The sequence below is a fragment of the Drosophila guanche genome, unplaced genomic scaffold (genome assembly GCF_900245975.1).
Source record: "Drosophila guanche unplaced genomic scaffold, DGUA_6, whole genome shotgun sequence".
Taxonomy (NCBI): domain Eukaryota; kingdom Metazoa; phylum Arthropoda; class Insecta; order Diptera; family Drosophilidae; genus Drosophila; species Drosophila guanche.
This window is the reverse complement of record NW_022995743.1, coordinates 2,524,188-2,543,340: the sequence shown is the minus strand read 5'-3', so window position 1 is coordinate 2,543,340 and position 19,153 is coordinate 2,524,188. Positions and strand designations below refer to the sequence as shown.

Genomic DNA, 19,153 nt, shown 5'->3' with positions numbered 1-19,153 from the left:
AAGACTGGAGAGCATGTGGAGAAGCAACTGCAACTTTTTGGAGACTCTGAGAGTGCATGTAGAGCGTGTGTGAAGAATGCTCGTAACAGCGCCAGCGTATTTCTCCAATTGCGGTAATTAGATTAGATATTCCGATATTTGCAGATTATCGCAACACACAGAAAGACAGTTAATGGGGAAAGAAGAAAGAAACCTATGTAATAATTAAAAATAATAATATAGTAAATCTAAAATGTGAATTAATGATTAAACATGATTTGCGATTTATTTCCCAAAATTAATCGATGGCACAGAAAAAAGTGAAAGTGGTAACCAAAAAGTATGCAGCAATTGAAAGAATTGGTTGCCCTCAGGCACCATCAGTAGCTACGGCCACTAACCAAATAATATAGCAATGGAAACACATATGCAAATACGATCAGCAGCCAGAAATAGATTTACAATTTCGTGGAGCTTGCCTTGTGGCAACGCAACTCCCCGCTTACTCACTCTCCAAGTACCGTAACAGTCACTGTAATCTGTAGAGGGGATAGTCCATGACTGGCCACTGCTTATCTGCAGACTCCTGAATGTAATAAATGTAACATTAATAATAGTAGAATCACTGCATGGTGTAATAGTTATTCACCCACACTCTTGACCACAACTCTTCCAACTAGCAATCAGCACCTCAAATGAGAAATTTCAATGTTGTTTTGCCGTTTGGAACACAATAAAAATAACATTGTAAAGTAGGGTGCCATTTTGCATTGCATTTAAGCCACAGTGCCAGTCACTAGCTGTTTTGGTGTGTTTGTTTTATAGTGGAAGCTGCTAAAGAGAAGAAAAACCGCTCATCTGGGATTTTTAAGTTATTTTATTTCTTGCTACGACTTTTTGTATGGAATCTTGCATTGCTAAGCATATTCCCATAATTGTTTTACAGAACCGATTTACCATTAAAAAAAAGGTGACGCCACTTTGTTAAAGTTATTAATTTTGGCCAACAAAAGTGGTCATTGGCACCATAGTGCAGTGCAGGGGCATTGCAAGTCGAGTGGCTGTCAAATAACGGTGCTAATTAGGTACAATTCCATCAATTCCCCAACGCGTATTCAGCTTGCTCTCTTTCGCTGCTGCTCTCCGCTCTCCACTCTCCACTTCCCACTCTCTGGTGGGCTGAGCGTTATCTGGGCACAGCACAGCTGTGAGTACAAAACACCCCGCGTTATCAGTTTGCAGTGGCCTAGGGGAGGTAGATAACTCTAAGCTTCAATGGACTACGGGGCTGGAGGTGTTGTGATGTTGTGCGTTTTGACTGGCGCGCGGCGCTCAGTTACTTCCAGTTACTGCGCGTGGCCGAAACGGAATCAGCCCCAAAATGAGCTGCGGCACCAAGACCCTGAAGATATCCTCCTTCGTGTTGGACTTTCTTTGCTGTGTGAGTGTCTCTTATCGCCAAATCCCCCCACTGATAGGCGTAGTCTTACTCATTACCCACTTTTTTTTTTGTCACTAACAGGTGCTGGCGGCCCTGACCATCGCAGCATGCGCCTACGCCTTGATTGCCTTCAGCCACAGCATGGCCATTCGTGTGCCCTGCATTGTGGCCATAGTCCTCGGCTCTCTGCTCTTCGGCAGCACCATCTTCGGCTGTGTGGCGGCACTTAAGGAGAGCATTCGTCTCACGTGGATTGTAAGTGGCCTCCAGCTTCGAGTATTTGTGTGTTTTCACAAACTCTTTGCACTTCCCTTTTAGTACGCGGCGATTCTGTTGGCTCTGGTGTTCGGACAGATCACCGTTATATTCGCGCAGCCCATTAACTTTGAGCTGCTGGCTAATGAGACCATCCACAGTGCCTGGCAGGGCCAGCTGTATCGCCAGGGCGGCATGTCCTATTATGAAATTAAGGTGCGGTTCGCATTCTTCACAAATTCCGCTCGTATTTTAATCAGATTTAATCATTTCCTTTTGCAGTACCACTGCTGTGGCATGAGTGGACCCTCGAACTATCCGGACAGCGGGCTGCGCATACCGCAGAGCTGCTACTTTAACCAGAACACAACCGTCACCACAGATCTCTACACCGTGGGCTGCGATCGACAGCTGGCTGCGGCCTTTGCCAAGGGCACTCGCTGGGAACGAATTGGCGATTGGTCAGTTGTCGGTGTGGAGGTGCGTCTAAAACATAACTTCTGTTATCAAGCTATCCACAAATTAATTCTTTATTTAACTTTCAGATGCTTAGCGTAATGGTTGCTGGTCTGCTGGCCATAACCCTACAGAATGCCGAGCGTCGACGTCCATATCGTTAGATGCTTAGTCTGAAGCCATATATAAACAGTATTAGCAGCTGTACAAATATGTTTAGTTAATATGTTTAGTGCCAAAAACGTTTAAAAGATTCGAAATTGTAACTTTATAATTGAATTGATTCTGGTTTGTTGCATTTTGAAAAGCGATAACTGCGCGCCACAGCGAGCCAGTGCTGCACTTGAACTATTTGAACCAAATGAACTGCCCAGCGCGAACTAGTCGAACTATTCAAGAAAATAAAAAGGTTTTTTTTTTAATACTTTATAACAATTTCGAGTTTTATATTGTCCCATCAATTGGATATGGACTAGTTACCAAAGCCTATGGAACTATACCCTAAGTGATTACAAAGCACAACAGTGTCTAATTAAAATTTGCAGCAACAAGTATGAGAATATAAATGTAGCGTTTCAGTGGTGATGATTTAAATGGCCGTTGGCACATTTGCTACATAAATATCGATAGAGCCATACTTTAACTTCTGTAAACTTGTTGCCAGTTCCAGTTCCAGTTCCATCAGCCGTCAGCTGTCTATATATATGTGTAGTTGCGGTGGAGCAACTGTGTAGCTTACTTTGTGTTTTAGTGCTGGCTAACATGGGTTAAGCTGAACTAGCTAGTTCTAGGTAATTTTTTAGGTTGACCTTTTTAGTTCTAAACTTAATTTGGAAACATTCCAAGAAAAGGAAGTCATTAAAACCAGCCAATCTTGCGGAGAATTGATTGATAAATTATATAAAATTATAGTTTTAGTCCTGAGACTCTTAACTAGCTATTAATATAAAATAGAACATCAAAATCGAGAAATATGATTTAAGACTCCGAAGTATTTTTTAAATGAGAAGGTATATTTTGGTATATCTTATCGATAGTAGCGGACTCAGCGTCGCAGCAGCGATTAAATACAAAAAAAAAACCCACGCAAAAATGAGCTCTCCAATTGGATTTTATAAATTTTCATAAAAGTTTGTCCTAAATTGGACAAAAACTAAAACAACTGGCTCAAAACCCAACCCCGCATTCAACTTGTCAACTTTCCAATTGGTGTTTTCTTTCAATTTGCTATCAAAAGGCTTCTTCTTTGGCCAGCTCCGCGCCCGGTGAAAGATGTAAACAAGTGCCATCCGCGAGAGAGAACAAGCGAAATGTATTCATAAAAAGTAAACAGTACAAAACAATTTTGCAAACTGGAACGCGTACGCGGCGCGTATTTTAAGGCATCGGAATTGTTCCAGCGCCACGAACTTGTGTGCCATACAGCGTGGAGGGGGGAGCTTCGGCTGCGAATCGCCGTTAGGCTATTGACTTGGCCAACAACAAATAACTTGATTAGTTGGCACCAAACAGTGCTGGCGATCAGACACACCATCTACCAGCTGCAGACGGACACAGCGGTCATTAACACGCAGGTGGAAGACAACAACATTTAACGATGGGTCTGCGCTTTCAACAATTAAAGAAGCTGTGGCTCCTCTACCTCTTCCTGCTGTTCTTTGCATTCTTCATGTTTGCAATTAGCATTAACTTGTATGTGGCAAGCATACAAAATGCTGATTCAGAGCTGCGGTGAGTAATAAATACAAAAAACATAAGAAGAATCCATTAGGACGGGGTGCTCCATCCTCCGCTTGGCATTGCATAATTTCCTGGCCATGTTGCAAGTGAAGTGTAGCCCCTGGCTGCCGTTCCACTCGAGCGGCTTGCCTCGACTTTCGGTTTTTTGTTGTTTCAAGCCTCCACTTTGCATTTCTTCTTGTTTGTTTTGCCATCGCCATGGACGGGCCTCGCGTGTTTTCGGGTTTTTATTGTAAAATGCTAAATTTAATATCCATTGTCACATCTTTGTCTATGCCTTTTGTGGATCACTTGCCCTCGCATCGCATTCGTTGTGGGTATCGACTCTCGTTTTTATTTCTTTCGTGCAAAGTCATCCGAAACCACCGCCCAAACGTCGCTCGCTGTGGCCCCACAAGAGCATTGTGGCCCATTATATTGGCAAGGGAGACATCTTCGGCAACATGACTGCAGGTGAGTCGACCGACATCAAGTCATAAATAAATAAATACATAAATCCATTTCCATTTCCATTGACAGACGATTACAACATTAACCAGTTCAAGCCTGTCCCTGGCGAGGGCGAGGACGGCAGACCCGTTGTGGTGCCGCCCCGCGATCGCTTTCGTATGCAGCGTTTCTTTCGCCTGAACAGCTTCAATCTGCTGGCCAGCGATCGCATACCACTGAATCGCACGCTCAAGGATTACCGCACGCCGGAGTAAGAACTTGGGGAACTTGCCACCAGTCCATGTACTCCAGCTAAGAGTTCGCTCTCTTCCTTTGCAGATGCCGCGACAAAAAGTATGCCAGCGACTTGCCCAGCACCTCGGTCATCATTGTCTTCCACAATGAGGCCTGGTCCGTGCTGCTGCGCACCATCACTAGCGTCATCAATCGCTCGCCGCGTCACTTGCTCAAGGAAATCATTTTGGTGGACGATGCCAGCGAGCGCTGTAAGCGGACAGCAGGCCCAGAAACCTTTAAACCTTGACCTAACTTAGTTGCTCTCTCTCTTCCAGCCTATCTCAAGCGGCAGTTGGAGAGCTACGTACGCGTACTGACGGTGCCCACGCGCATTTATCGCATGAAGAAACGCAGCGGCCTGGTGCCTGCGCGCCTCTTGGGCGCTGAGCATGCGCGCGGCGATGTGCTCACCTTTCTGGACGCGCACTGCGAGTGCTCGCGTGGCTGGCTGGAGCCCCTGTTGGCCAGGATCAAGGAGTCACGCAATGTGGTCATCTGTCCCGTCATAGACATCATTTCCGATGACAATTTCAGCTACACGAAAACCTTTGAGAACCATTGGGGCGGCTTCAATTGGCAGCTGAGTTTCCGCTGGTTCTCGTCGGACAGGAAGCGTTCCACAACGGAGATTGCAGGCAAGGACTCCACGGCTCCTATAGCCACGCCCGGCATGGCTGGCGGTCTGTTTGCCATCGATCGCAGCTACTTCTACGAAATGGGCGCCTACGACAGCAACATGCGTGTGTGGGGCGGCGAGAATGTGGAGATGTCCTTTCGCATCTGGCAATGTGGCGGCAGAGTGGAGATTAGCCCCTGCTCCCACGTGGGGCACGTGTTCCGCAGCAGCACGCCCTACACCTTCCCGGGTGGCATGAGTGAAGTGCTCACCGATAACTTGGCACGCGCAGCCACCGTCTGGATGGACGATTGGCAATACTTTGTCATGCTCTACACCTCCGGCCTCTCGCTGAGCGTCAAGGACAAGGTGAACGTCACGGAACGCGTGGCGCTGCGCGAGAAGCTGCAGTGCAAGTCGTTTGCCTGGTACTTGGAGAACATTTGGCCCGAGCACTTCTTCCCAGCGCCCGATCGCTTCTTTGGCAAAATCATCTGGCTGGACGGGGAGACGGAGTGCGCGCAGGCGTACAGCAAACACATGAAGAACCTGCCAGGGCGTGCTCTGTCTCGAGAGTGGAAACGCGCCTTTGAGGAGATTGAGAGCAAATCGGAGGAGTTTATGTCGCTGATTGATCTCGAGCGGGACAAGTGCCTGCGTCCGCTGAAGGAGGTGGCGCCGCGTTCCTCCCTGCAGCCGGTGACCGTGGGCGACTGCACATCGCACGCGCAGACCATGGACATGTTTGTGATCACGCCGAAGGGTCAGATAATGACGAATGACAACATTTGCCTGGCCTACAGACCGCCCAAGCAGGGCGTGATCAAGCTGCTCAAAAATCGCAATGCAACGATGTCGAACGTGATGCTGACGCAGTGCGCGGGCGATGTCAGTCAGCTGTGGAACTACGACATGGATGTGAGTGTGGGTCCTAAGCGCTGTTTAACCCTTCTTAACGCTTTCCTTATCCACCCGCAGACGCAGCAAATCTCGCATCGCGACACCAAGCTCTGTTTGACGCTCAAAGCGGCCACCAATGCGCGCAGCCAGAAGCAGGAGAAGGTGGTGCTCTGCATGCAGTGCGACTTCAAGGATATAACACAAAAATGGGGCTTCATACCGCTGCCATGGCGCCTATAGAATGAGCCAGGGAACAGAAGAGCGCACATTGCCAGGAACTCTCTCTCTCTCTCTCTTTTCTTCAACACAATGTGATATTTATTGAAATTTTATGAGCGAACCCCACTCGTTGTGTTCTTTATTTAGCCGAACCCACACAGACGCGAACCCACACGAAGCAGCCACGAACCCACAAGGAAACATTTGAGACGCGCGAGAGCTTAACTTTTTTGTTGGCTCTCGCAACGTTGGAACTTTAGCTCTACTCTATGTCATATTTATTAAGCAACGATTTGTAGGCTGTACGAAACACTTTTATATATTTCACATGAAAATAAAATCACCACCCAACTGATTGTAGAAAAGTGTCGCGCTGCACTTTTACTGTTCACTCTCTCTCTTATCGCCTGGGCTGGCCAGCCTCTTGCAATTTGCTTAAATTCGGCGCAGCAGCTGGAGCTGCCTTTAGTCTCGAAATGAATCGCTGCTACAACACAATTAAGCTGTCCGGGCTGCTCGCCAATCTGCTGTATATGGTAAGTCCAAGAAGCTACTCAGATTTTCACCCAGCTAAAGTCTTTGTCTGTTCCCACAGCTCCTTGGCATCGGCGTCATGTGCGGCGCTGGCTTGGGCCTGCAGGCAGCGGAGCCCAACACGCCGGAGCACACGTATTTCGTCAAGAGTCTGGTGCTGGGTGGCACCATCTGCATGATTGTCATGTTCGGCTGCTATGGTTTGATCTGCAATTTGCTGTGTGTCAATCTGATTGCAAGTAGCCGACCGAAGATCCATCTAAATGCCCACTAAATCTTGCCTTTCTGCCCCACAGTTCACGCTCTTTATACTCATCTGTTTGGGCGCGGAATACCTGCAGCTGCATCACTACCACAGTACCTCGCACAAGACCCAAGGCAGCGCCTGGCAGCAGCTGGAGCTGGCTTGGCATGGCCTGGACAGCCAACCGGAGCTAATGCATCAGTACGAGGCCACACAGCATTGCTGTGGCCACGACAATTCGACGGACTACAGGCAGCTGCATTTGCTGTTGCCCGCGAGCTGTTATCAGGCCAACGACACCTACCAGCAACAGGTCTTTCCGCGCGGCTGCCTGGAGACTTTGAGCCACAGTCAGCGGTACATTGAGCATCGCGATAAGCTCTTCATGTGGTCCATTGTTGGCCTTGAGGTGAGGCCTTCCAGCTGCTGTAAGCAAGACGAAACAGTGACAGTCTCTACTCCTCAGATCATTATACTGCTGCAGACAGCCGCGTTCAGTGTGTTGCTCTACAGACTGCGCCAGCAACGGCGTCTCGCGCGTCGCCAAGTGCCGCCAGGTGTCAGGCGGGAGCCGCGCTCCAACCATGTGAGGGCTGGCTCGCGGGCACAACTGCTGCATGCTGGCGATGTCTAAGCTTCGATTTGTGTCAAATATTTCGTTTATTATTTATGAAAATGCAGAAAAATGAGTGTATGTGTGTGTGTGTGGGGGGCATCAGTAGGCATAGCGACGTGTCTTGTTGGTCAGCTGACAGCACAGCGTGATGCCCAAAATGATGCCCACAAGCTGCAAGAGAAACAATTAATCAAAGAACTTTGGCGGCCAGAGTAACGGCCTCACCTCATGGCCAATGAGTCCGCAGTGTGCCCACATCTCGTAGCGATAGATCTCCAGAAAGGAACGCTTTACGGCCGCCATGCAGCCCTCGGCATAGGGATGCAGCGCGTGCAGACCATCCTTGGTGTGGAAACAGCTGCTGGGCACCTTGATGTTCAGGCTCGTGTAGTCGCCAAAGCCCTTGCTGCCGCAGCACTCAAACTAGAGTCGGGGAAGGGCAAACAGTGAGCAGAGTTTTGCCAGCTGATTCAGCCAGTGCTCACCTCTCGTTGCAGCTGCTGCATGGCGCCTTGGTGTACCAGCTCCTCCATCCACAGCGACATGACGTACACCTCCGTGGCATCCAGCTGCTTTGTCTCGTTGTAGTGCGCCAGCTTCCAGACGTGAGCGACAATCAAAGTGCCCAGCAGCGTGAGGTGCTAAACAGGGGGAGACAGCATAAGGGGAAATCCAGTGCAAAGCCAGTGGCACAGCTGCTACTCACCAGCACCAGCACCTTGATGGAGCCCAGAAAGGCCCCGAGACAGCCAACGAGTGCCGCCAGGATCAGAGTAGCCGCCATGCCCAGCTGCACAAATTTCTGTAGATGCTCCGCGGAGCCCTCGTCATAGCGATCCAGCTCATAGACACTAGCCAGCGCAGCCAGGATGCCAATGATCTAGTTATTAATTACAACTAAAGTCCATTAACTATTTCTTAATGGCCCAACAAAATAGCAACAAAAAAGCAGCAGCTTTAGAGACAAAAAGGCGACGTCATTGGAAGCGAGCGAGCGAGCGAAGCAAAAAAATAAAACAAAAATATTGGCACAAAAATAAATTGAAATTACTTTTGGTTTTTATTTATAAATGATCTTTGCGCACTCTCTCTCTCGCTCTCTCTCTCTCGCTTTGATATTTGTCGCTTAAATTGGTGAAAAAAGGAGAAGAAAAGTGAATGCCGAGTGACATTTTGTCTGGGCAGAAATGGAAAATTCTGTGTGGCATGGAGTGGGATTTTCTTTGCTGCCAAATTGGCCAGCTACACGTACACGAAAATGACACGAGCAAAGATTACAAACATGCCACAGAAATGCAAGAAAATTTTAATGAGCTATGAACATTACTCATACGCCGTGTGAGTCAAGGAGCGACACGAATGATATTTTTGCTCAATGAACTAAATGATTTATGGCAAAGCAAGCTACTTACTGCTTAGGCACTTCATTTATGTTTTCTATTTATTCGTGCACATAAATTACACATACGCCGCGTGGAGCGTTCGCTTACCAAAGTAATTGTATTGAAAACCACCGCAGTCCATTGCAGGCACACGCGTATTGTGGGCATTACGACACTCCGCTACTACTTATAAAACATATAATAACTATTTATATTTTATTTATATTTTTCACAGCACTCCAGCACACGAATTTCCCTCGCAGTTCGACGCGCGCCGCTTGTGTCCCAAACTGTTAATGCCGCGATGAGAACTCATTCAGCAAAGCAAAATGCAAAAATAAAGCCAAAAACCTCTAGAGAAAAACGATCACTAAGCAGCAGGCAGCAGGCAGTAGGCAGGCAGCAAATGTTTACAAATCCGTTGAGTGCCGCGTCCGTGTCCGTGTCCGGGTCCGCCTCGTATTTTTGTATTTTGTATTTTGTGCGGCAGTCGGGAGTCGTTACTCGGGATTTATATTTTTAATATGCAGACACGTACGCTCAGAGATCTACTTATACACTCGGCAAAACAAGAAATACATAAAACTTATCAAATATTTTTTGCTGTTTTTTTTCTTATAATTTATTCCACAATTTGCTACCAACTGGGCCTACAGAATGGGTGTTTGGTACGGGCTCCGTGGCGACCTGTTAGAATCTCTCGCGCCGCAGTTTGTTGCGCACCGTGATGCCCAAATGTGTGGCAGCTGCCAAAGCGGCGAACTGTGGGGAGGGAAACAAAATTGGAATTTGAATTTGATTGGAAAATTTTAATCTATTTCCGGCACGCCCTTGGCTAGGGGCTGCTCAGACTCACCTCCACGGCCAGCAGCAGCCACTTAATGACCAGCCCAATGGCCACATTGTCGTTGGCATGCACCTGGACAGCCGCCAGGCAGCCCTCGGTGAAGAGATTGTCCTGCTGTCGGTCAAAGTCCTGGTAGCAATTCGTGGGTATGCCTCTGCCGAGCAATATGTAGTCATGGGCACCAAGCTGGCCACAGCACGAGTACTGGGAAAACGCAATTCAAATTGAAATTGAAATCATTTCACGCGTGACTGCATTCCCGCCGACTCACCTTTTGCTCAATGAGCGACAGCCGCTCGGCATTGCCCTTGGGATCGGACCAGAGCGCCAGGAACTCGCTGCGCGAACGCTCCACATAGTTCGTGGAGTGAGCAGCCGCAATGATGTAGATTTGCAGGCAGAGCAGGATCAACAGGCAGATGACATACTGGGGCAGAGGGGAGAAAGGTTAGAGTTAGTCGCACATTTCGTGCCCCTTACTCACCGTCCAAATCAGACCCAGGGACACGCGAGCCGTGGCAAAGCAGCCCAGAAACGAGGTCAGTATGACAAAGGAGCCCACAAAGATCTGTATGACGATGGCAATGTGCTCGAAGGTGCCAGGCGTGGAGCTGTTCAGCTCGTACACGGACAGCGCAATCAGCGTCACTCCAATGAGCTGTCAAAGCAGAAGAAAGGAACTGCATTGCAAGAGGGACTCGGCAGACATTAGGCATACGCACCGATAGCAGCACATTGAGAATGATGAGTAGAGTTTTCAGAAAGGACACGCGACAGGCCATGCTTGCCAATCAATAAAAACGCACCAATTACTTATCTTTGCTTTCCTTTATCCGCTGCGCAGTTAACTCGAAGGCACAGGCGTTGACCAGCGGAACGCAGAAGCCCTTTCCCCACAGACTGTTGACGTTCGACTGAGCACCCCGAGGGCCAGTCGCTGTGGAATCCACCACAACGAAATGCCAACCCAATGGCTGGCTGCTATTAATGTTAGTGAATGTCGTGGGGGTGCCTCTAGGTGGCAGAGTGGTATGATGTCACGAAAGCTTTTTGGCACCAGCTACGCACCTAAGCAAGGGGCGGCGGGGGCAAAAAGCTTTGCCACAGTCAGGACATCTTTGTAGGAGTTATGGCCATTTCCACGCGCTGAATTATTATGCAAAAACGAACGACCTTGGGCACGTCTCTCAGGCAACAAGTTGCCAGAAGCTCTCACGTCGTATGCTTAATATTTCCAACAGTTTACACAACAGGCACATATTTTTATTAGCGATCATTGCAATGGACATAATTGGACTAAATACGAGTATATGGATTGTACTTAATTAGAGGAAAGTGTTTTTAGTTTTTAGTTTGTCGAATGAGTTTGTTGGTAATGAGAATTCCAAGGCGGGAAATACTTGAGTGACCATTTTTGTACTGTGCGGCAACAGGCCAGGCCGACTCTCGGCCAGCCTAGAACTGCAAGCGGCGCTGCTTGTTGCGAAAGCTGATGGCCAAAAAGACGGCCAAGGCAAAGCAGAGCAGCTGCAAAGACAAAAGGAAAGAGGCAAAGAGTTAGCGCAGCTCCGTGAAGAGTTAACTAAGACCCACCTCAAAGGCCACCAGCACCCAGGACACAATGATGAAACGCTCCTTGTCGCTCTCGTAGAAGCTCTGCACCTTCTCGATGCAACCATCCACATAGAGGTGATCGGTGGTCTGCTGCAGATCGGCATAGCAGCTGGGCGGTATCAGCTGATTCAGATGCACATAGTCCTGCGCACTGCTCTTGCCGCAGCACTCGTGCTTCTGCTGCAGTCCGTCCATGTTGTTAGCCTGCCAGGCCACGGCCACCGTCTCCTGGCCGCTCTGCACCTCGTACTGATGCAGCAGCATGCAGGTGCTCACAATTTGCGGTATGGCGAGGATCAGCAGGAAAACGGCGCTCTAGGAATGATCATGGTTCACACAAGTTCAGCTGAGTTTCCTCTTCATTCTTCGTTCCACTCACCGTTGCTGTCAGCGGCACCGATTCACGCACAGCCGCCAGGATGCCCAGCATCGCAAAGAGCAGTATGAGCGCGCAGGCCACATAGGCGGCAATGGCAAACTCCTCGCTCTCGGTGTCCGCATTGTAAGCGATCCAACCAATGGAACCCAATGCCAGTAGCTGAAATAAATTACGAGATGATGCAATTTCAATTGCAGTTTCCACTGGCAATTCATTTGCGTGACAATTAACAGCAGCAGCAACAAGAGGGCCGGGGCAGGGGCACTGGCACCCCCTTCCCGACACTGTCCATTATTTATCGCTTGGGGAAGTTCGCCTTTCCCCTTTGTTCCACTGATTTCAGTGTCTCACTTGTCTGCCTGTCTTGCCGTTTCACTTTCTTCCTTGTCTCCCTGTTCCACTATCCCACTGTTTCCCTGCTGATTCACTGTCTGCCTGTCTCCCTCGCTCCCTTTGTGGTGGCCAACCCTTGTTCTTGTTGTTTCTCAAGTGATTCGATACCGTTATATAGGTCAAACCATGAACCAGAGTGCGGAGTCAGGGCGCGTATGTACATCGGTATGACATCATCATCCTGCGGGAATCGAAATTGGAACAATTGAAGGCTCGCGCTCCTTGCGCCTGGGTCCGTCTGGGAATGGCCTAAAACCGTAAACAAGTTCGCCATGGCAACCATGACAGGAGGGAGGAGGCAGGCAGGCAGGGTGTTCGGTCGGTCAGGCGACTGCCACCTTGAGGCCATCGTTTCAGGTGTGCTCGCGACTGACAAAAACACGACAGAAATCGGTTAAAAATACACCCGAAGGAGACTACGAGCACTGGTACATATACTATAGGAATAATTTTTCAAAAATAATTCACTTTGAGGCTGTTTTTGTTGGACTTTTGAAGTGCGTTCGTTCACTTGTCCCCCATGACATCATGCTAATTTCCTTGCTCAAATGTAAAATGTACTCATACGTACATATTTACATACTCGTACATACGGACACATATCATATAGACTTTGCTGCTGCTGTTATGGCTAATTGGTATTCCTTATAGGCTATGTTGATGACTTACCCCTAAAATGGCATTCAGTATAATGGAGGTGATCTTAACGCTGGTCGTGGCGCAGCCCATGTTTGTAGATCTTGGGTATAGCGACTTCTTGAATTACTTGAATCAATTCGCCTTCTAACCTTTTGGCTTGCTTCCCTCTTCTACCCTATACGTTCGTGCCGATTTGTTTATTTACTTTCACGTTTTTCTTTTGGTTTGTTTTTCCGATTTGAATTTACAGCGATATAAATTTCCGTTAAATCTGCGTTCTTTCGGGATTTCCGTTCTCGAAAAATTCGTCTCTTGCTTGCGGCACGTTCTGCGTGTGTTTTCGAACTGAAAGCGGGAAAAGTTTTCGTCGTTCTCTTTTGCTCTTTCTTCCGGCGCCAGTCGTAAGAGCGGGTGGCGGGAGCGAGGCAAACGCACACACATTCGCCCACACAGCTGAGGGAGCGATGTGAGCGGTGTGAGAGAGACAGAGAGAGCGCGCGCGATGCACTCACTAGGGTCAGCGTCAGCGCATGGCGCAGTAAGCAGAGGGTGCGCCAGTCATTGTAGCGGTCTCTATTTCGTTTGCATGCAAGTAACCGGTGGGTGCCAAGAGAGCGTGGCAAACCGAGTCGACTACCTGCTGCTTTTTATACCTTGGGTCACCGCTCCAAGCAATGACGTCACATGCTCACGCTTACAGAGTGCTTTGACTTTGACTTTACTGCTGTGACTTGGTCTTACAGATCAGGCAGATTGAGGGGACAAAGAAGATGTAGATTTAATCAACAGATTGCTCAAAATTTGATTAAACTGTTATTGTCGCTCTGAATTCCCCGTCTCTGCCGCTACCTACGAAAAATCTACTTCCTCTGCACTGGATCTTGCCTACAGTTTTGTGACACCATGACGTCAATATGTCAATAAGTCAATGACAAATCATGTATTTAAGCTCCCCCTATCTGTCTCTGCCTGTTTTCCTCTCTCTGTTTTGCTTAACAGTTTTGTTTTCGAGTTTGTTTATTGTTGTTATGTCTGGAGCTGCGCATTTCTCCCTGCTCGCTCCACTGTCGCATAGACACGCACGCACACACACACACTCAGACAGCCTTTGGAACTTAATTATGTTTGGGTCTGACTTTGGTTTTATTTTTCGGCTCTTATTTGTGTCAACATACGGTACAGATGGGGTCAACATATTGTGAGCACACGACAGATCTCAACAGAACTTTCAACGTATGTACAAAGCATTAGAGGGAATCTCCCCGTCATCAAGCCTCTGTTGAAAATCCTTCATTATTCCACACGTAAGCACTCCTATTTTTCTGACCACAGCTGTTTGTTCCGTCTTAGGTACGCGTCGCGTCATTGATGAGAAGCGCAGAGCAGAGCTTTCCAATCCCGGTGCAATGCCGCAGATGAAGCAAAGCTTAAGCTAAGCGAATTACACTCCGCTGCAAAACACATGTACAATGTTGTTTGTATGAATTGTTTGTATATTTAAGGCAACTTCAATTGCTTGGCAAGTGGAACACATACACATACACTACAGAGGGCTGTGTGCTGCGTTTCTAAGCAAGGTACATCGGTGTGACTTACAAATGAGACTGGTAAATGTTAAGTAGATTGACTGATTAGGTGCTAAATGTGGAACGTGTGTTAATAGTTATAGCGTCGTCGGCGATTCGTGTAGTGTATGGCCAAGATGATGGCGAGTGAGAGAATAACGACCTGCAAAGATAACGGCAAACAGTGGGTGAGCATTTCTCCTGCAGGAATACAAATGCAACTCACATCGAAACCGAGCAGAACCCACTCCAGCGAGCGGGACACGGTGGCCTCGTCGGCGAAGGCCTCCTCCACTTTGGTGATGCAGCCGATCGCATACAGATTCAGGGGATTCACACAATTGTTGTCCTTGCAGCAGCTGTTGGGCACACTGGCGTTCCAGTAGCTGATCTCCAAATAATCCTGGGCACTATTACGGCCACAGCAGGAGTACTAAAAAACATTGAGAGACTTTTTTGTTAGATTTTCAAACAATGCGGAACGGAATTTTGTGTCTCACTGTCTTCTGGATGTAATCCATGCTGCCAGGCTTTGTCTGTTCCAGCTGCCATGAATCCTCGACCGTCTTCAGGGCATAATTCTTGAACACATCTCGCGGATTGTACACAATGAAGGTGGCTATCAGCACCAGCAACACCACCAGCAGCGATACGTACTGAAATTCAATCGAAATTGTTTTAATTTTTGGCTCTCAGATAACAGAATAGTGCAACATACCGTCCAGAGCATGCGCGGCGATTCACGAACGGCGCCACAGCAACCGAAGAGGGAAATTAAGAGTATAATTCCACCCAGAACGAGAATGCCAATAGCAAACTGATCTGGCATCGCCCCCCATCCGAGACCGCCAAAGATAAGCACCAATATGCCGAGTATCTGAAAACAAAAACAAACAAAATATGCCAATATAAATGGGGGAGCTTCAAAGCAGATAATCGCGCAATATCGGCTTTCGTACTCAATTGGAGGCGTATTCAATTTTAGTTTACAAATTCCAATCCCTCCCCCCATTTGGATCAAGCTTTTGGATTGGATGCTATTATTACTCATAAGCAAAATGAAATCATTCGAGAATCTAGATTATTCTTTCTCCTGCTGCTGCAGCTGCTGATCTCAGATCTACACAAAACCGAAAGTCCGTCCCCATTTTGCTACTACAATTCTGTGTAACCCTGAGCAGTCTGTGTCTGCTCCGGCATATCTTAAGCAATTTGTCAGCGCTGTGCTCATCACATCTGAACTCTATTGTCAACTAATCCGGTTTCCATGTTCCCATATTAAATTCACTTTAGCTTTTGAAGACTAAGCAGAGGAGCGGAGAGCATTACCACATTTAACGAAATCGAAATGCATGACGCATTTGAGCTGCTCGGCTGCTCGGCTGCTTTGGTCAGAGCTTTCCTCACGGCTCAAGGAATGCAAAAGCAAAGCACAAGCCATTAACAATAGACGCAAACACACACACACACACAAACACATGAGACTGGGAAGTGTAGTCATAAACTAGGCAGACACGCATACGAGATGATATCATCTGCGGGCCAGGTGGAAGTCTAATGGGAAGTCCAACTGCCCAACCCGCCAAAGCGATTTCCAATATTCGACACAAAATTTGGCTTACAAAAACTGCCAAAAATATTCAAATAAATAAACAGAAACTCTTCTAATGCCAAAACTTATATGGCATATGCTTGGAATTATATATTTTTTGTGCTCTACTTACCGCCCATAAGGCATTGAACAGGAACAGAGAGTACTTGATGGTGCCTGTTGCGCAGCCCATTCTGAATGTGTTTCTATTTTCCGCTCCAAGTGCTTTTTCGTAGAATGCAATCGAGACTCTGTGCAACACGTGCAACAGTTTGTTGTGTTCTTTTTTTGGGGGCAAGCGTTGTTGAGATTCCGATAGAAACACAGCCGGCCAGAATCGGTTAGACAACTACTTTCAACGGTCGCGAGCGAACTGAGAGAGCGCTGGAAACTCTGGCCACGGAATCCGAGTGTTGCCTTTGCCGCCACGCCGGTCGGAGCCAGAGCAAAGCAAACAAAGTCAGCACACGAGCGCAGCGCACACACACGGGCAGTAGGCAAACACAAAGAGCAAAGAAAACAAACCCAACAAAAAAGGGGGAAAAAAAGCCAAAGTCAAAGACCAAACTTTGTTGTTTCTATTGCTTTTGGTTGCTTCTAATGGCTTTGATGCTTATACATACGCTTTCAGAGTCGCTCAGTTAATGCTAAACAGATTCCAAACCAGATCAGCAATCTATAGATTCACTTTTGCTTGGTGGCTGTACTAAACTTCATCAACCGTTTGGTTAGGGCAGCAAAGCTCCGGCTTCAGTTTGTACAACTACTTTATTAGTTTTTGGTTTGTGGCTGGTATACCCTTTTAGGGTATTACAGTTCAGGGTAGATGTATGCCTTTTCAATCAATTAAATTACAAGAATGAGCAGCAGCTCGGCCAATTGAGAGACATTGAAGTAGCTTCTATAAGTATGCACATCCATGTTTTTGGTTAATAAATCTCCCAATACACAAAAAGAGTTATCTTATTACACTCTGTTCTGCTTCGTCGAGCAGTTAGAGCATCAAAAGTTCGCTTTCCTTTATTTTTGCCATTACTACGGCGGCGCTGTTGTTGTGGTTGTTGTTCTTGCTGTTGCTGCTGTCATTCGGAAGCCAAACAAACAGAATGTCTAGCGCTGCGGGTGGGGGAAGGGGATGAGGATCCGGAGCTGGTTCTGCTTGACACAACCGAAGCAAGCGAGCGGTGAGCGGCGGTGGTGGCTGTGGTGAAAGAGCAAAGAGAGCTAGAAGAGCAGGGAGAGAGAGGCACTAAGCTTTCAGTAGCGCCATTTGCCAGATGTTTAGCTCGAATGCAGTTTGGAAAGAGAGAGACTGACAACCATCACTCCATCTCTCTTTATTGCTGGCTCCCCTCCAAGCAATTTACGCCCGATCGCCACCGGTGAGATTGATTGAACATGATTGCGTCAGAAGATTGAGAATAAATGACGCCAGCCAGCAGCAAAACGAAAGATTAGCTCAGCCCCGCCACACGGGGGAATGGAATGGCAGTCTCCAGTCAAGTTTATTCGAACACAATAATCAGATAGTAGAAATTAGATCGGTCGGGGGGAATCCTTAGTAGTGGTAGCGCCTGCGCTGCTTGCGGAAGCGTCCAACGAGATAGAAGGCACCCAGCACCATCAGCGCCTGAAACATAGGAAGAACCATTAGAAGAAACCCAACAGAAGACAGCGGAACACTCACGGTTATGCCCACGGAGATCCAGTTGGTGTCGCTGGAGTAATTGAAGAGCTCCAGGAACTTGTCACCGGCGCTCTGGGCACAGCCAGTGGTGAAGTGCGGCAGCTCGTGGTTCTCCTTGGGGTAGCACGTGGCGGGCAGAGTGGCACGACCGATGCTCACATAGTCATCGGGTCCATTACGCCCACAGCAATCGTACTGGAAAGCAGACAACTCTCTCATAGTCGGGAGTATAATGCAGAAAAAAACAAACACAAACCGTTCGCTGATAAGGGTCCATGGCGCCTGGTTCCACCAGCTCCAGATCCCACTTCTTCTGCACCTCCTCGGAGGCAAATTTCCGTATGTAATCCTCATTGAACTTGAAGCCAAAGTTGCCCAGCAAACTAATGATGAGCTGTGCCAGCAGTATGAACCCATACTAAAATAAACGATAATAAAATTAGTTATAAAACTGAGAACATGGAAGAGGCTGCGCCACTCACCGTTGCTGTCATGCAAACATTTTCCTGGCAGATGCCGCAGCAGCCCAGAATGGACGAAACGAAGATCAGGCCGCCCAAGACGTACAGGTAAGCGATGTAGACGAGAGGTGCTTGGCCCAGGATTATCGTGGCAATGACTATCAGTGCCAGGCCCACAAGCTGACCCCACCCAAAAAGCAAATAAGATTAGCTTTGGTGTAAATACAATAATTAAATGTCAATGACTCGCAGCGCAGATGAGATTTTGTTGCATTTTATATGAAAAATGCGTCAGAAAATGAAATAAGAGAACTTTGGGAGATGTTTTCTGGGTAGAAAATTGCCAAAGAACAACTTTTGGCTTCGATAATGTAGAACGAAAGTGTTTGTATATTGATCTCAGCAAACTTGATCACAAAGAATGTGATCAACACTCATGAATATATGCAAGAATGGAATATTTATTGGCAAACGAAACACACATTCTATATATGTGTTCCCGTGTTCAGATTTTTGAACAACACGCAAATGCAAAGTTGTATTCACACCAAATAAAAAATAACAAAAATATCTTTATACTTATGCGGATTACCAGCATATGAATATCCAGAAGAACTTACCGCATTGAGGGAGTTAAGGGTGTTGAGGAAACACTTGATAAAGCCGGAAGTGCAGCCCATTTTGGCAAATTATCGAACTAAAACTTATTTAAAAGAAACCCAAAACTGGTTGGGAACAGCTGACAGAGAGAACACCAAAAGAACCAGCAAGATCGCTGTCCAGCAAGCAATTGAAAACGAACATTTTTGCTAATGAGCTGCGGCAGACAATCGAATCTCTGCGCTCTCTTTGCCAGTGCTGCCAAATGT

General features: G+C 47.4%; 8 protein-coding genes across 8 annotated transcripts; 3 read left to right on the top strand and 5 right to left on the bottom strand.

Moving 5' to 3' along the window:
• The first annotated feature begins 1,284 nt into the window (after positions 1 to 1,284).
• Positions 1,285 to 2,414, top strand: LOC117578476 (protein late bloomer). The gene is made up of 5 exons (XM_034264009.1): positions 1,285 to 1,420; positions 1,502 to 1,675; positions 1,739 to 1,891; positions 1,958 to 2,155; positions 2,221 to 2,414. Exons 1-5 carry the CDS (start codon positions 1,361 to 1,363, stop codon positions 2,293 to 2,295), a joined length of 660 nt encoding a protein of 219 aa, XP_034119900.1. The 5' UTR covers positions 1,285 to 1,360; the 3' UTR covers positions 2,296 to 2,414.
• A 789-nt stretch (positions 2,415 to 3,203) lies between these two features.
• Positions 3,204 to 6,672, top strand: LOC117578442 (polypeptide N-acetylgalactosaminyltransferase 3). Its single transcript, XM_034263965.1, has 6 exons — positions 3,204 to 3,862; positions 4,224 to 4,324; positions 4,391 to 4,571; positions 4,640 to 4,806; positions 4,873 to 6,131; positions 6,192 to 6,672. Exons 1-6 carry the CDS (start codon positions 3,729 to 3,731, stop codon positions 6,351 to 6,353), a joined length of 2,004 nt encoding a protein of 667 aa, XP_034119856.1. The 5' UTR covers positions 3,204 to 3,728; the 3' UTR covers positions 6,354 to 6,672.
• A 95-nt stretch (positions 6,673 to 6,767) lies between these two features.
• Positions 6,768 to 7,799, top strand: LOC117578463 (protein late bloomer). Its single transcript, XM_034263994.1, has 4 exons — positions 6,768 to 6,868; positions 6,928 to 7,101; positions 7,163 to 7,519; positions 7,577 to 7,799. Exons 1-4 carry the CDS (start codon positions 6,809 to 6,811, stop codon positions 7,742 to 7,744), a joined length of 759 nt encoding a protein of 252 aa, XP_034119885.1. The 5' UTR covers positions 6,768 to 6,808; the 3' UTR covers positions 7,745 to 7,799.
• On the bottom strand, positions 7,772 to 9,543 carry LOC117578477 (protein late bloomer). The gene is made up of 5 exons (XM_034264010.1): positions 9,217 to 9,543; positions 8,433 to 8,606; positions 8,212 to 8,367; positions 7,952 to 8,149; positions 7,772 to 7,897 (listed from the first exon to the last, which is right to left on the bottom strand). The coding sequence occupies exons 1-5, from the start codon at positions 9,274 to 9,276 to the stop codon at positions 7,826 to 7,828; spliced, it is 660 nt and encodes a 219-aa protein (XP_034119901.1). The 5' UTR covers positions 9,277 to 9,543; the 3' UTR covers positions 7,772 to 7,825.
• A 159-nt stretch (positions 9,544 to 9,702) lies between these two features.
• Positions 9,703 to 10,886, bottom strand: LOC117578479 (protein late bloomer). The gene is made up of 5 exons (XM_034264012.1): positions 10,678 to 10,886; positions 10,440 to 10,613; positions 10,227 to 10,382; positions 9,965 to 10,159; positions 9,703 to 9,870 (listed from the first exon to the last, which is right to left on the bottom strand). Exons 1-5 carry the CDS (start codon positions 10,735 to 10,737, stop codon positions 9,799 to 9,801), a joined length of 657 nt encoding a protein of 218 aa, XP_034119903.1. The 5' UTR covers positions 10,738 to 10,886; the 3' UTR covers positions 9,703 to 9,798.
• Positions 10,887 to 11,211: 325 nt separating this feature from the next.
• LOC117578483 (protein late bloomer) lies at positions 11,212 to 13,335 on the bottom strand. The gene is made up of 4 exons (XM_034264015.1): positions 13,011 to 13,335; positions 11,949 to 12,107; positions 11,549 to 11,884; positions 11,212 to 11,482 (listed from the first exon to the last, which is right to left on the bottom strand). The coding sequence occupies exons 1-4, from the start codon at positions 13,068 to 13,070 to the stop codon at positions 11,411 to 11,413; spliced, it is 627 nt and encodes a 208-aa protein (XP_034119906.1). The 5' UTR covers positions 13,071 to 13,335; the 3' UTR covers positions 11,212 to 11,410.
• Positions 13,336 to 14,452: 1,117 nt separating this feature from the next.
• On the bottom strand, positions 14,453 to 16,522 carry LOC117578481 (protein late bloomer). Its single transcript, XM_034264013.1, has 5 exons — positions 16,270 to 16,522; positions 15,264 to 15,422; positions 15,046 to 15,201; positions 14,772 to 14,978; positions 14,453 to 14,708 (listed from the first exon to the last, which is right to left on the bottom strand). Exons 1-5 carry the CDS (start codon positions 16,327 to 16,329, stop codon positions 14,637 to 14,639), a joined length of 654 nt encoding a protein of 217 aa, XP_034119904.1. The 5' UTR covers positions 16,330 to 16,522; the 3' UTR covers positions 14,453 to 14,636.
• Positions 16,523 to 17,590: 1,068 nt separating this feature from the next.
• LOC117578482 (23 kDa integral membrane protein) lies at positions 17,591 to 19,069 on the bottom strand. Its single transcript, XM_034264014.1, has 5 exons — positions 18,905 to 19,069; positions 18,306 to 18,464; positions 18,080 to 18,241; positions 17,824 to 18,018; positions 17,591 to 17,766 (listed from the first exon to the last, which is right to left on the bottom strand). The coding sequence occupies exons 1-5, from the start codon at positions 18,962 to 18,964 to the stop codon at positions 17,695 to 17,697; spliced, it is 648 nt and encodes a 215-aa protein (XP_034119905.1). The 5' UTR covers positions 18,965 to 19,069; the 3' UTR covers positions 17,591 to 17,694.
• Between the last annotated feature and the right edge of the window lie 84 nt (positions 19,070 to 19,153).

Bases quoted from the DNA above. Each gene is read 5' to 3' on its own strand.
- LOC117578479 (XM_034264012.1), bottom strand. From the start codon at position 10,737: ATGGCCTGTCGCGTGTCCTTTCTGAAAACTCTACTCATCATTCTCAAT. The intron at 10,614-10,677 runs GTGCGTATGCCT...CTGCTTTGACAG, and splicing joins TTCTCAATGTGCTGCTATCG to CTCATTGGAGTGACGCTGAT. The intron at 10,383-10,439 runs GTGAGTAAGGGG...CCTCTGCCCCAG, and splicing joins CCCTGGGTCTGATTTGGACG to TATGTCATCTGCCTGTTGAT.
- LOC117578477 (XM_034264010.1), bottom strand. From the start codon at position 9,276: ATGCCCACAATACGCGTGTGCCTGCAATGGACTGCGGTGGTTTTCAAT. The intron at 8,368-8,432 runs GTGAGTAGCAGC...CCCCCTGTTTAG, and splicing joins CCATCAAGGTGCTGGTGCTG to CACCTCACGCTGCTGGGCAC. The intron at 7,898-7,951 runs GTGAGGCCGTTA...TTTCTCTTGCAG, and splicing joins GCGGACTCATTGGCCATGAG to CTTGTGGGCATCATTTTGGG.
- LOC117578442 (XM_034263965.1), top strand. From the start codon at position 3,729: ATGGGTCTGCGCTTTCAACAATTAAAGAAGCTGTGGCTCCTCTACCTC. The intron at 4,807-4,872 runs GTAAGCGGACAG...TCTCTCTTCCAG, and splicing joins GGACGATGCCAGCGAGCGCT to CCTATCTCAAGCGGCAGTTG. The intron at 6,132-6,191 runs GTGAGTGTGGGT...ATCCACCCGCAG, and splicing joins TGTGGAACTACGACATGGAT to ACGCAGCAAATCTCGCATCG.
- LOC117578482 (XM_034264014.1), bottom strand. From the start codon at position 18,964: ATGGGCTGCACTTCCGGCTTTATCAAGTGTTTCCTCAACACCCTTAAC. The intron at 18,465-18,904 runs GTAAGTTCTTCT...GGGTGGGGTCAG, and splicing joins CCCTTAACTCCCTCAATGCG to CTTGTGGGCCTGGCACTGAT. The intron at 18,019-18,079 runs GTTTGTGTTTGT...TCTGCTTTCCAG, and splicing joins TGGACCCTTATCAGCGAACG to TACGATTGCTGTGGGCGTAA.
- LOC117578476 (XM_034264009.1), top strand. From the start codon at position 1,361: ATGAGCTGCGGCACCAAGACCCTGAAGATATCCTCCTTCGTGTTGGAC. The intron at 1,676-1,738 runs GTAAGTGGCCTC...CTTCCCTTTTAG, and splicing joins GCATTCGTCTCACGTGGATT to TACGCGGCGATTCTGTTGGC. The intron at 1,892-1,957 runs GTGCGGTTCGCA...TTCCTTTTGCAG, and splicing joins TGTCCTATTATGAAATTAAG to TACCACTGCTGTGGCATGAG.
- LOC117578463 (XM_034263994.1), top strand. From the start codon at position 6,809: ATGAATCGCTGCTACAACACAATTAAGCTGTCCGGGCTGCTCGCCAAT. The intron at 6,869-6,927 runs GTAAGTCCAAGA...CTGTTCCCACAG, and splicing joins TCGCCAATCTGCTGTATATG to CTCCTTGGCATCGGCGTCAT. The intron at 7,520-7,576 runs GTGAGGCCTTCC...TCTACTCCTCAG, and splicing joins GGTCCATTGTTGGCCTTGAG to ATCATTATACTGCTGCAGAC.
- LOC117578481 (XM_034264013.1), bottom strand. From the start codon at position 16,329: ATGGGCTGCGCAACAGGCACCATCAAGTACTCTCTGTTCCTGTTCAAT. The intron at 14,979-15,045 runs GTGAGACACAAA...AATGTTTTTTAG, and splicing joins TGGATTACATCCAGAAGACA to TACTCCTGCTGTGGCCGTAA. The intron at 14,709-14,771 runs GTGAGTTGCATT...TTATCTTTGCAG, and splicing joins GGGTTCTGCTCGGTTTCGAT to GTCGTTATTCTCTCACTCGC.
- LOC117578483 (XM_034264015.1), bottom strand. From the start codon at position 13,070: ATGGGCTGCGCCACGACCAGCGTTAAGATCACCTCCATTATACTGAAT. The intron at 12,108-13,010 runs GTAAGTCATCAA...AATTTATTTCAG, and splicing joins TACTGAATGCCATTTTAGGG to CTACTGGCATTGGGTTCCAT. The intron at 11,885-11,948 runs GTGAGTGGAACG...GATCATTCCTAG, and splicing joins CGGTGCCGCTGACAGCAACG to AGCGCCGTTTTCCTGCTGAT.